Raw genomic sequence first — 14,126 nt, 5'->3', positions numbered from 1 at the left:
ATGATTTGTTGCCCGCCCTGCTATCTTTAGGCCTGAAAACAGACACATTCAACTGTTACTCTGTGCTCACATTTCATCGGGCTTCTGAACAAATTGGTACAAAACTATATAATCTTCTCATTTCAATTCAATTTTATTTATACAAATCACAACAACAGTCGCCTTTATATTGTAAGGTCGACCTTACAATAATACATGCAGAGAAAAACCTAACAATCATAATCATTTGTTACTCACAATGCAGAGAGGCACTAACACCCACTGTGAAACACAATGAGAGATTTCAAAAATGCGTTCTTACTAAATAAGATCTACAAAACAAGTGATTTGTCTCAGATCAGATATATACTGGCCAATATCATCACACACATTATTTCCTCCACCAGCCTCTTCGGGTTTAATGTCTGCTGCACTATGCTTGTGATCAAACTCAGCACTGACTCTGACATTATCTTACCTTTAAGTTGAAGCAGAACGTGCAGTAATTTTACCCACTAGATGGCAGGAAAGGTTTGGAAGCCTCTCTAAGGGTAAATTCACACTACATGAGGCAGAAAACTGCTGGGGATTTAGTATTTCAACTTGACTCCTTATGCCACATAAGATGTTCTAAAGACACCTGTTGTGACATCACTAATTCATCACATCATTACAGTCCAGTGTGGATTTACTTACTATTTAAACCATAATGCCTCTTAAAACAGAGGCAAATGCATATAATAACCCAATAAAAAAATAATCACACATTGATGAAATAAGGGAATCTATTGCATCATATAGTCTTGAAGCTTAAATAAAAGCCCCTAACTTACAAGAGTACTGGTCAGTAAGTTATTTAAAACATATATTCAAACAGCAAATCAAAATTGTGAAGGACACTACAATCATATTAAATAATTATATTTTCCTTTATCACTGGATTTAAGACCTCTCCGTAAACGGTAATGATCTCAATCCAAAAAACAAACGTTAAAAAATATAATTTCAATCAAAATGGGTCTACTGGATGAATTAAAATGACTTTGTTTTAAAGTATAGATGCAGAGAGGGCATGAAATTCTGAATCTCAATGAGTTATTACTTTTGATTCATGGATTAGAGCACATACCTACATAATTGTTACTATTTCAGTAGCCATTTCTTTAACTACACTCAACACTATGAAATAAATATTATTAAGTCATTTGCGATAAACCACAACAAGTTAGAAGTAAGAAAATATTGGAAATATATATATTTTTTAAAATAATATTTAGAATCATACTGTAGATGTGCTTGCTGCCATGTGCTCCCAATACTGACCAAGATTGGATTAATACTGAAGAAGGGGGTTTAATAGATGACAGGATGAAGGTTAATCCTCACCAGTAACATAAAATGCCTTGCTAATCATTCTTACTGATTTTAGGTTCCCTCAGAGGTGTCATCTAAAAAAAACAAAACAAAATAAAAACATTAAGCAGAGTGCATGCATGTGATGCATGAATTAGCTTGAATCCTCCACAGCAGTAAGACGCAGCAGTAATCTGTAAGCCTTGGTTCACCTGGACGGGCTGAGGTAAACCTGTTTGGGAGTGTTTTTAAGCGTGCCAGCATCCCTTTTACACTTTACTGCTCCATAGGGATGTTGGGAACAAAATGTAGGAGACAGACCACAGCAGGTAGTACATACACGCAGGAGGGAAGGAAGAGCAGAACAACATGATGATTCCTGAGAATAAAAACACAAAAAAGAAACTGAATGTCTGCACGAAATGAAGGTGTTGCACTCATTATCTGGGCTTCAATAATGTTTTTTTCCCCCAACACTTCTTATTAATATCGAGGTGTTTACTAGATGCTTTGATCTGCAGAATGGACTGATTAGCCAGCATTCCATCTTTATCACAGCACAAAAACATTTGAATGTGGAACAGCCAGGACATTTTTTCCAAAAAGCAGCTTCAATGAATTTAAATTCAAATTTTGGCACAAAGCGATTTAAATTTACATTTGGACTGGGATAAGTTAAATAAATGTTTCCTTGTGGTTAAGTTTAGAATTCATAAACACATGCAGTAAGAGGCTCAAACCTCATTAAGAATAAATAAGTAAATAACAGTAAAAACATTTATAGGTTTTGGCAGTTCCGGTTAAGATTTTCAGATTCTTAAAAATTACTTTACCTCCAGCGTAGACTACTTTCTTCCAGGCCTGCGACTCCAGCACTCTGTCATGAGGGTAAAAGTTCTGGCTGATCATGAAGAGGATCATGGCAACTGCAATGACTCGGAGCAATGCCATGTTTCCCCCCGACAGCAAAGAGGCACTTGCCAAGATGGCCGACGAGTAAATACAGGGCAGGCCACGATACATGAAAGGGATGCCTATGAGGAAAAACAACACAAACTATGTCCTTACTTTGCAAAGTGATGATTGAAATTAAAGACTAAATTGAAAATGACAGTGTTAAATAAGACTACATTTTTTTAAACTTACCACTGGAGAAGAAACAGAGGCGGACAAAGACAGAAAGGACGTAACACATGCACAGGATGTTGTCGAGCAGATCAGATGTTCTCAGGAGCAATGACGTCGCAATCCCAAAGGTCGTGAAATCAGCAAAATCATCTAGCTTTGCACCTGAACATGAAAAAGGAAGGTTTGGCATGTTTGCTGCTGATAGCTGTACTAATAAGCTTTAGAAAGGCTTGTGTCACACTGCTTCTATTAGCATAGCACATTAATCGTGAAAGCCACAGTAGATGTATTATGTCTCTTCAGCACTGATCTTTGCCAGTGCCATGTCATGTGACAGCCGTGCGGTGAATGTGCAAAAATTTCTCAAGTGGAAATGTCAGTGTCAGCCCAACAGGCAGGCATTCTATAAACAACATTCTCCACTGCCTTATCTCTTTATCCCTCAGGAGCACATAGCATGTTTTCAGCGGATGAGGATGAGGTGATTCAGGCCACGGCACAGATGAACGAGGTGGAATTCCACAGTCCAGGGTCAACAATTTTAGCAATTTCAGATATGCCGAGAACCCAAAGCAACAGGATAAAATAGACAATTGGGCCATGATCCCGTGGAATTAGGCTGCTTAATCAGAAAGTTATTGTTCATTTGACAAAATACGTGGGGGGCACAACAACACCCACCTGCAAAGTCATGCAGAAAAGGCTTGTTGAGACACAAAGCCCCCTGCAATGTGCAATGTGCAGCCAACAATGTATTGTGATGCAACTGAAAACTATTTTGGGATCTCAGAAATTAGGAATTTGCAGACTGGAAGCAATGTCAAAGCTATTTATACTTTCCCTTTTACTATGAGGCATTGGGCTCTTTTGTAAACAAGCCACAAATATAGTCCTTAAAGCGTAAATATGCAAGTATTTAAATATGCATTCATCTTGTCTTGTCTAGAGCACAGAAATAACTTGAAAGAAGTTAACTTGATGAATCTCAAATAACATTGCATAAATTATTCATGACTCTTCTGTTGGAAACATAAGAAGAGTTTTCAATTGCAAAGGTTCCCTTTACTGGATCTCTTTGTGTGGCCAAATTAAAAAAGCTCAGACAAAAAGATTGTGCAGCAAGCCCTGCCAACACCACAGTGGAAGTGTATCTTTGGTAAGTGCTATTGACCACAACACTCCACTTACCCAGTGCAGAGCATGCATTGAGTTGCCTGGCAACTGCTCCATCTGCCAAATCCAGGAGGTAGCCAATCAGAACGAGCCAACACGCAGCGTGATGGTGCCTGAACAAAGCCAGTCATTGTTAGGTTGAACAATTAAGTAAAAAGGGTTAAATGTCTGCAAGTTCAAAAGTTCTGACAATGTTAGAAAAGTCTCTTTTTTTATATACAGAAAATTGCCATTTTTGGGAAAGCAAACTGTGCCTTTAAACTAAACCTAGAGCGGCTCGTAATCTGTTATAAATATTATGATTTTCCTTGATGGGCTAAACACAGGATGTTAATAACATTGTTGTTTGAAAACACAAACAATAAAACCACAATAATAATAATAATAATAACAATAATTGAAAACACTTATATGTTTGCTAAATTATAGCTCAGCTTCTGAAATACTACTTTTATTTTTTCTGTTGTGTTTTCTGATTTATTCCTGGGTTTTGTGAAATTTTGACTGATTTTATTGCGTTGTGTTTAATGACTAAAGTTTGGTTATTGATGCACAACATCATTCATTTCCACACTCATTCACATAATGATTCCTCCTTACAAACTCCGCCCATCCAGCAGCTGACAAGTAAAACCCATTACTCCTTTATTTACTCACCCATTAAGGCTGCTGAGAATCGAGGCCATGCCCATGACCATGTTGGCAACTGACAGTGCATTAGCTGCATTTTTACGCGCAAACTCCTTGATCTGAAGTTCTGTGGCCCGATCGCTCAGAAAGAGTTTTTTGGTGCACTGAAAGAAACCTGAGACCAAACGATAACAGCAGTTAGTATTTTTCTGTGTTAGGTCAATAATCTCTGCTGAGGTTTTAGAAAAACAAAAGCTAAAGCCCTACTGACAGAAGACCACACCAGATGGCATGTTGATGCAAGTGTCTGAATTGGTATAGTTTACTAATCATATTTTGGGATTTAGACAAACTTTAGTTCGAGCACAAGAAGAAAAAAATGTAACAATTCTGAAATGTAATCTTAAACCTTAAGTATACCATCTATTACTTGAAAGAAAATAAGTATTTACACACTTTATCATGGGAATCATAATGCAGGTCTTTTAATTTTGTTTTTTAAAGGAAAATATTACTCCCTCCTCTTATGTAAAAGAAATGGCACTTACCAAGATGCATGATTATTGGCTGGAGACCAACCTTACGATACATTCATCCCTTTTCAGATCACTACAATGCATTTGTTACTGTACATTAAGTCAGGTGTGTGCAGCCTACCGCATGCAACATTAAGGACTGCCTCATTATCTGCTTGTTATATTATCATTTATACTAATGAATCAAACATATTACACATGTTTAACTGTAGCAAAACGCTGTCCAAAATCACATGCAATAACCTCTAAGATCAAAGATAGTATTTGAAAAATAAATAAGTCAATAGCATACAAAATCTGAACAGGATGAATGTAAGTGTTAAAACTCAAATGTGAACTCGTATCATGGATCAAACACACACAAATACTGGTGTGGGGAACAAGTATGGATACTTAGGGGACTACTACATACAGCCTTGGCTACAGTGAGAGTGAGTTGGACCTACTGCGTTGACACATACCAAACAAGAGATCAATTAGCCTGTTAACTCTGGTCAAAACAAACTGACCTTACACAAGGACATGGCAGCAGCATTCACACAGCTTAAATTAACATTAATATTAATAACACAGCAGCCCAGGCTTTAATGGGGACTCTGTCATTAAAATTAACCTGCAACCCACCTAGTTTCCTAGTTGGTTTGTTTTTTCATTATATTGTCAATATTAATAGTTTATAACCAGATTCTATCAGTTTGGATGACTAGGAAAGCAGTATATAAATGCTGTATAAATTCACTATTTATACATAACGTTTCTCATTGTTGTAATTCAATTACATGGTTCTTTATCTTTTCCTGTATTTTGCTTGATACAGCAAGTCAGTACTCAGACCTTTAAGCCATTTTATAAGGGCTTTAAATATGGTCTGTTAAAATAAGGAACAAGTTTAACAGTGTTTATAGTTTTCAGGTCTGTTCAGCTGCAACCATTAAACAATGTCAAAGTTTGTAAAAAAAAAAAAAAAGCTGATTTATTTTGAAATTAAATAACTTTTTTTTTATCAAATATAAACAAGTTTAAATTAGCATTCCCTGTTTATTCAGGATTTAAAATTTAAAGCTCAGACAGCATTCAAAGAAAATACAAACAAAAATATAAGATTAATACACTATTAATATTGATAATATAAGCCCCTGCAGTTCAACAATTGGAAATAAACTGCATTTTATGAAAAACAAGCTTGCAGTATTAAGACTACATTCACTATTGCAGTCAGCAACGTGGAATGACTGCTGACACAGCTTCTCTCCAGCCCAAAAACTCCCCCTCAAAAAACAAAAACTGGCCCCACAAATTAAAAAAAATAAATAAATTCTTTTCTATCTGCCTCCTCTTTTGTGAGCTTTTTTTTTTTTTTTTATATATTTTTAAAACAAGTCACAGTGCTGTCCAAGACAATATGCACAGATAATGACCTGCAAAGCTTCAATATATTTAACCCTTCAAGTGTTTTTCACCCTGAACTTCCTGTGATTCCAAAGCCAGGCGAATTCAAGAGACTCTTCATCTGAAAGAAAACAGCGTATGAGACACAACAGAAAGCCAACAATCACTTGCACTTTAACTTGACAGCATGCTTTTTTACTTTTCATTCAGAACTTTAGCCTAGATTGCAATTTGGTATTTAAATTACTATCTAAATCTTTTTTTACAGGAAAAACAAAGCACAACAGTTAATGCAGATAAGATTCTGCATTAAATCGGGAAATCATGGAATTGCCAAGCTTCCCATATAATCCAGTTGGTTAACTTTTGTCACCCTAAGCATCATTACAGAACCACGCATGCAGCTTAAACTAGCTAAAAGATTTTACTGGCAAGTTTTAATCTAACCACTCAATTCACTCTCTTGGTCACTAATAAAAAGAGGAGAAAGCCAGAGCCAGAGATGCACTGTCAATTTCAAACAGGTCTCTATTTCTGGGTTGCCCCTAATGAGTGCAAAGCATGACGGGAAGACCTTTGTTATGTAATACCCTATGTTTCCTGGTAACAACTAAAAAGACCAAATGGAAAACAAGGAAAACTCAGAGCTCACGATTCACAAAGGTCGATAATCTTAAGTGAATGCACTGGACAATTTAAACTATATACTTTTTAGATTGAATGTGTTCTGAAATGTTGACATATAGTAAAAAATATATGGTGATGAATTTACAATTAATGCATAAATGATGCACAGCTGTTAACGAAGGTTAACTGGGCATACTGAATATGGTGTGGTGCTGAAGTAAGCATTATAATTAGTATATGTACAAATTATAGTCAGTATACAATAATGAACAATAATAATACTGAAGTTGTAACACGAGAAGAAATTTCTCCTATAAAATGTGTTGGTCGTGCTGTGTATGTTTATAAAACTTCTGTCCAAACATCATCATATTTGTTTTCCAGCCCAATTTGATGCCAGTACACCTCAGCTTCCATCCCTGACACCCATGCTGAGGTGTACGGTAATCCAGATTAAGAGAAGAGAGTGAGAAAGGGAACCTACCAGAGGAGGACGTCAGGTGGACCATGATCATGTCTGGCTCAAAGTGCAACAACTGAAAGACAAATTAAAATAAGAGTATTTTTATTACACATACAGTACTGTTCCGGATATATACATCCTTATTTATAATTGCAGATCTACTGGGACTATTTGAGAATTGAGATTAGAAACGATCTTCATAAACATCCCAAAGATCCTAAACAAATGACAGCCATGCAATATCCCTTTCTTAAATCCTTCTGTCTGTTCGTTCTAACTAACAGGACCTTCACATCTGGTCAGCGGAAACCTTAATGCGCAGCGCTCTATCCTAAGAATCGGACAGATTCTGCAGGGTCAGACAGCTCCATCCTTCAGAACAAACACATCCCCGACGACTTGAGAATAAAATACACACCGATCTTAAATGTGTAGAGGTGTTTGAGTCCCCACCCCCAGCATCGAGGTTTAAGCAAGATGTGCAACTGCGTCACAACCAGCTGGACAAAAGCCCAGCGAGCCTAAAATCTTGGTATAAAATGTACTTGTTTCATCTAAATTTCATATAAAATGCGTCACATCTTACCTTCGAAGGAGCTCCACTGATTACTTAGTGTATACAAATCAAAGGATGGAGAAACGCACGCACTGGGATCCTATAATCTTATTTTTCCTCGTTATGTATTTTTGTTCTGTTTTTCAGCAGATCAATTTGAAAATGAATTTAACGCCTGAGTTTAATGTTGCCACGGCCTCAATTTCACAGTCATCACACAACCGGTTACCTGTCAACTTCCCAGCCACTTTTTCAGCGGGTCCTTTTAAAGTCCAAGGATAAATCCGTTGGAACATTCCACCGGAAGTGACGCCCCTGTTGTTTCTGGATTTTTCTGAAATAATGTTGCTCAACTCTGTTGACGGTTACCGCTGAAGTGGAAGTGACATTGAGGAAAAAACACATGTATTATTTATTTATTTATTTGCATGCTAATACGACGTGCGAACACAAGTTAATATGTAACAATATGGAAACCTCAGTGATTACAAGGCTATCAATATTTCAGTGACGCAAAGCTGTGGATCACTGAAGCAAATATGCAACACTGTTTATTATCTAAATATTTTTGTTTGTTTGATGACTTTAAGTGGCTGCTTTTCTGTTTGCAACACGTTTGCATATTAACCTCTTAAGCCCCAATTACTTAACATTTCTGAGGCATTAAGCTGTCACAATGAAAAATAAATTATGAAACACAATGAATGGAGAATTTCTATTTTTCTTTACATGGAATTAATTTTTGTTTAAAATCAATTAAACTAATGCACACATCCATTTATGTGCTTATGAAATCACCACAAGTCAAAAATCTTAACAGATAATACTAAGTGCAATAATCCTTTCTGTCATCGTTGTATTTTTACTCAGTTGTATATAGTATTTGTATTTGTATTCTATTTTTATCTTATTGTATATTTATTTTATTTTATTCTACTGTATATAGTATTTTATTTTATTCTATTCTGTACAGTTGTGTACTGTATTTATTCTTATTGTATTCTAATTTTTGCCTCATAACTTTTGCACTGTCCACTTCCTGCTGTGACAAAACAAATTTCCCACGTGTGGGACTAATAAAGGTTATCTTATCTTAACACTGAGTCATATTAGGATTTAGAAAGTGGTGTGCTGTCTGACTTTTTGTCTTTGCTAACTGCCTCCGCTTAGCATTTTTTCTTCTTTTCACTGGCAAAGAAAACTCTAAAGTCAAAAATCATTGTTGGTCTTACAGGTGGCTTTTGAAAACCCAAAGCTCACTATTTACTTAACCCTAAACTGAATAAGTAATAAAATAAATAAAATAGGCTTTTGTTTGCTTGTGTGTTCGTGTTTTTTTTAATTATTATTCTCAGGTTTGTTATAGTGTATTACTGCAACACATGATATAGTCATTATAGAGTGACATAAGTTAAGTGGCAAAATGTTAACAAGTGACTCTAAATGTACAAGCTCTACCTTTTCTCAAGAAGTCCATGTACATGAATTCAGTTTACTTAACAAACTCACTTAAGCACAGATTAATGAAGCATTCACTACTGTGTGTGTGTGTGTGTAATACAAGTGTAAATAGACAAATGGTTGGGATTTAATGTTTGGGTTGGACATGATGTTCAAATTTATTTTACAACCCCTACAAACAGAGAACACATGAGCCGTGCGTTGTTACACATACCCTCTGTTGCTGTTACCAATATAACGTTCAATGAATACTGTGACTGTAAAAAACACAACTCGAGAGATTTTTGTTTTGTTCTATCAACAAATCCTCACCCTTTAAAAAGGAATGCGTCTAAATGAATGAGCTGACGCTTACAGTAACCACAGCTTTTCCTTGGTTTTCTTCCATTAACCACATGCTTGCATACATGTTAGGGGGCAGAGTCTACATTTGGAAATGTACTTACAGTTAGGTGCACATGACTTGTGAGACACACAATATCACTACCAACTGTTTATAGATCAAACTTTCCATAGTGTGTCTGCAGTGACATGAAAACATGAGACAGATCACTCAGTGAAAATATACCAAAGGCAGTGACGTACAAGTTGTAAATTTTCATTTTGTATAGATATATTATAAAATATTCAATTTTATAATATAAGCTTCCACTGGAAGAAGGAGTGATTTACCATATTGTTATTAGATTTATTGTAAAAAGAATAAGTTTTTGGACAATAGTCTATTCTTTTTTTAATCATTTTGCCTCTGTTCACCAGTGGATTTTAATAAATAGAACCGTTAAGATGTGGTTGAAGTACCAAAGTTTGAGCTTTAATGCAAGGGCTGTTACAGTAATATTGCATTAAGTGCATTAACACTAACTCTTCATAGACACTTCACTGTACTTATCAAAACTTCGGCACTTATGCACTCCATATTGTGCATAAATGCCATTTTGCACAATATTCATCTGCTGACTTCTGTATTTCTGTATTGTTCTGCTCATATACTTATTCCTATATTTCTCAAATTTCTTATTCTTATATTTTGTATTGTTTTTTAGGTTAGTTGTATGTTGCTTGTGAAGCTTGCACACAACAATTTCACTCACATGTACTGTACCAGTAATGTGACAATAAAAGTGATTTGATTTGAACTGTTCAGGTCTTACAGCTTCTTTTTTTTTAAATTTTAATTAGAGGCTCCAGAGTAGTTGGACAATTGACTGGCGAGCACTTTCATGGTCAGGCATAAGAGGGGTTAAAAAAAGCAAAATAAACAAAATTATAGAAAAAATAGGAGCGGTCAAATCAGAAACCTAGTTCATTCTTAATAAGAAGAAATGCCTTGTTTTCAGATTTGTTTTCCATAATTAATATAACCTAATCACAACATCTAGCCAAGTCACATTCTTGAGGAGATATGCTCATCATGGTAAAACTCTTCATTCAAGAGATGTCAGTGTAATGTAATGCATGTAAATACAATTCATTCACAGTAAGGTGCAAACCACTTTTTACACTCAACTACATGGATTTTGTTGTTTTTAAGAAAACAACTTATACAAAAATGCAAAAAAGTTTTGGACAGATGAAGACAAAGAATAACTTAAAGTAACTGACACATTATCTGTCAAACATGGTGAAATAATATTACAGCTTGATTGTTGAGTCCAACCTCCTCAAGAATGTTCTTGACTTGACATTGTGAATAGATTTTTATTATTTCAGGAAAAACTTCAGCAAATTCTGTGTGTTCCTTCCTTTTAAGAATGAGCTAGATTATTTGTCCATGCCTAAACTTTTTTTCTGTCACTCTGATGGGTTTATTTAGGTTTTTCAGCCTCCTTCATTTGCACCTGGCCATAAAACTGCTTGTCAGTCAACTGTCCAATGACTTTTGATCCTCTGCAAATGTGTAAAAAAAGGGGCTTTAATTCCTCAACAGTTAATGCCATACTTGTAAAAGCCCTTCAATTAAAGCTCAAAGTCTGCTCTTCAGTCACAGTCAGTTCATTGTGGTGGTGAAAGGAGGCAAAATTATTAAAATAGGTCTGATCTGAATTGTATTCCTTATTTTTTTGAGTTTATTATTGGAACTAATAATATACATATTGAGAGTCTACAGTTTGCTTGTTACTCCCTTTGCTTCATATTCACTGAATAATCTGTTTTATGTTTTCATGTCACTGCAGAAACACTTTAGACAGTTTGATCTATAAACATCTGGCATTGATGTTGTTTGTCTCACAACTCACATTTGAAAAATGTCAGCCTTCATGTGTTCAGAGATACCACAGACATGACTCCTGTGGCCTAAATGGCCACAGGCTGGGAGCAGATGTGACTGTGATATAACATCTACAAGCAGGAAGATTGTCCATATCAAATCACTATGTCTTGCAAAAATAAACAGCTTTTGGGATATGACTCAAACAGATTTTTACATCATAGAGGGACGCGTGTATATTACAGTCTTATTCAAATTTTCTTCACTGGTTTTCTTGACAGATATGAGATTATGAAGCTAAAGCTAAGCTAAAAAAACCATGATAAGTGAAACATGAACAAGATTCTTCCAGATTTTTACTAGTTGTGTAGTTGTTTCCATTTCACTGGTTGAATTGCTTTCATCACCCTCATCTCATAGTTTATTACTGTTCATCAGCTGTGTTCTTTCTCTGAGTTTATACAAATAAAACTACATTTAAGCAAGAACACAGTTTAAGTTAAGGGCACCACAAACATGTTCATAAGAGTGTAATAAGTTAAGATATTGGATGGAGTTTTGATGCTGATGATGTTTTTAGTGTTTGTTTGTTTGTACCATATGTACATGCTGTTACGCTTTGTTGCTTTTAGTGAAGTGGAATTAAATGCAGAACAAATAAAAAGACTAGAAACAGATATATTAGCAGTTCCATCGCAGCAAACACAGAAGATATCTATCCATCCATTATCCATGTACACGCTTCACGTTTTGGGCCACTGGGAGCAGACAGCTGTCCCATCATGCATTTGTTACACCCTGGACAAATAGCCACTCTCTGACACATTTTTAATTAAAAACAAAACAAAACACGTATATCACTTAATACGAAAGTAAAAACAAACAACTGGAGCTATTAACCCCATTTTCTAATCCTCAGAAGTTCCTTTACTCTGCATTTACACAACAGAAACCCACAGGTGGTATCATAACTACAGAAAAGACTATAGACTGGAATTATTTAGAACATTTTATTACTCACAGATCAAATAGCTTACTCTACTAAGCCTTCTATAATGTATGTGTGTATGTGTGTGTTTGTTTTTCAATAATTTCACTTCAGTTTTCTTTCTAGAAATTATCCTGATTTTCTTGCGTTGTTGTTGAATATAAACCCAAATATCCACCTGTACTTGTTTTTTTTAAAATTTGTTTTAAAGATGCATTTATAGTTGACAAGTACACACTGTTGTTGCTTCAACCTCACTGCTTTGCAACACAAATTCTCTCCGTGTGTATGTGTGAGCACTCCAGTTTTCTCTTCTAAGGAAACCATAGCTCTCAGAAAACTCGAACACATAATCTTAATCACTGCACAACCAGTTTAAGATATGTCTATTCACCCTCCCACTCGAGACATTTTAATAACTATTTTATTTTAAGTTACTTAAGAGAAGGATTTTGACAATAGTTGGCTAAAGGACAATCAATGTTTGGTATAGTCTGAACTTCTGGACTGACGTACACGCTCCTCAAGTCCTGCCATCTCAGGTCAGTAGGTGATCTGACAGCCCATGTTTGGTGACAACCTCATCAAAAAAGACTGTGCAGGCTGAAGAAGCATGTGATGTGATTTGTAGTTTCATTTGTCTGCAGATTCTTGCAAAAAGTAAAGGAATATTTTAATTTTATTTCCAGCATTTCTGTGTTAGGAGTTTTCATTTTTCCTGTCCCTATATCATTTATCAGTTATGCTTTCCTCCCACAGTTTAAAGACATTCTTATTATGCTCAATTCCATTTTACCATCAGTTTTGGTCAAACATCCTACCAGCAGGTTTGAAACCTGGGGTAGTTAAGCCAACTAGCGTTTCTCAGCATGAGAATTAATTTATGAGCTATGACCTGAAATGAAGTTCAGCTTATTAATAACATTAAACTAACAATTTGTTGAACTTGTTTGTAATTTGTGATACTAAACTGTTTTGTGATGCATTTGAAAGGGCCTCACCCACAGTCTTTGTTACACTCACGTTCAAGAGGCCATTCTGGTGCTGCTCAGTTTCCCTGCTAACCGTCTCCAAGACTGTGACACAGCACACAGACAAGCCCACACAGAGAAGCAGTCATGTATGAAGAAACAATGATTCAAGTGTTGCAGTAGCAGTAGTCTATTCCCACTCTTGAAATTTGTGCTAAATGCTACCTGCATTTTTGACAGCCTTTGTCTTCTATTGTGGATTAGTTCTAGACTCACTGGTGAAACAAAGACACACAGCCCACCAATAATTTGGGACATTTCATAAATTTGATAGCCTTCTTTTTAAGAAACTGCAACTTCATGATTACTTTAACTGTGAAAGGTCTTTAAGGAAGAGAAATGTTATGTCTTAATCAGCAACTGGTGTCTGCTTAAATGTATTTAGGATATTCTCCTGTATTATCACTGTAATTCATGTTATTGAATATGTTATTGAATGTTTAGGCATAATTAGTGCCATAACTAGGGGCTGGAGAGTATCCAACCACATAATGGGTAGGGTACGCCCTCCAGAAGTTATCAGTCTATTACTGGAGGAACACATCCTATTATTATTTACTTTTTTACACTGTCACTTAACAAATAGATAACTAGACAATA

The 14,126-nt window shown here is 35.6% G+C and overlaps 1 protein-coding gene across 8 annotated transcripts; it reads right to left on the bottom strand.

Annotated features, from left to right (window-relative positions):
• Positions 1 to 43: 43 nt before the first annotated feature.
• Positions 44 to 8,148, bottom strand: tmem269 (transmembrane protein 269). Of its 8 annotated transcripts, none has more exons than XM_026154304.1 (7): positions 8,064 to 8,148; positions 7,300 to 7,351; positions 4,291 to 4,438; positions 3,649 to 3,746; positions 2,479 to 2,622; positions 2,166 to 2,366; positions 44 to 1,711 (listed from the first exon to the last, which is right to left on the bottom strand). In XM_026154304.1, exons 2-7 carry the CDS (start codon positions 7,328 to 7,330, stop codon positions 1,602 to 1,604), a joined length of 732 nt encoding a protein of 243 aa, XP_026010089.1. In that variant the 5' UTR covers positions 7,331 to 7,351; positions 8,064 to 8,148; the 3' UTR covers positions 44 to 1,601. The 8 variants fall into 8 exon arrangements, with proteins under 8 accessions (XP_026010089.1, XP_026010088.1, XP_026010092.1 ...); XM_026154303.1 differs by having other exon boundaries at positions 7,865 to 8,147; XM_026154307.1 differs by having other exon boundaries at positions 6,218 to 7,351; positions 7,865 to 8,146.
• Positions 8,149 to 14,126: the final 5,978 nt, after the last annotated feature.

This window comes from Astatotilapia calliptera, chromosome 20 (genome assembly GCF_900246225.1).
Source record: "Astatotilapia calliptera chromosome 20, fAstCal1.2, whole genome shotgun sequence".
In the NCBI taxonomy this organism is placed as follows: Eukaryota; Metazoa; Chordata; class Actinopteri; order Cichliformes; family Cichlidae; genus Astatotilapia; species Astatotilapia calliptera.
The sequence above is the reverse complement of the archived record's forward strand: the minus strand, read 5'-3'. Positions and strand labels throughout refer to the sequence as shown.

Coding starts and splice junctions, on each gene's coding strand:
- tmem269 (XM_026154304.1), bottom strand. CDS start 7,330: ATGATCATGGTCCACCTGACGTCCTCCTCTG. Junction 3,747..4,290: donor ATTCTCAGCAGCCTTAATGG/GTGAGTAAATAA, acceptor GGCTTTGTTCAG/GCACCATCACGCTGCGTGTT. Junction 2,367..2,478: donor CCTCTGTTTCTTCTCCAGTG/GTAAGTTTAAAA, acceptor TTTTCCTCATAG/GCATCCCTTTCATGTATCGT.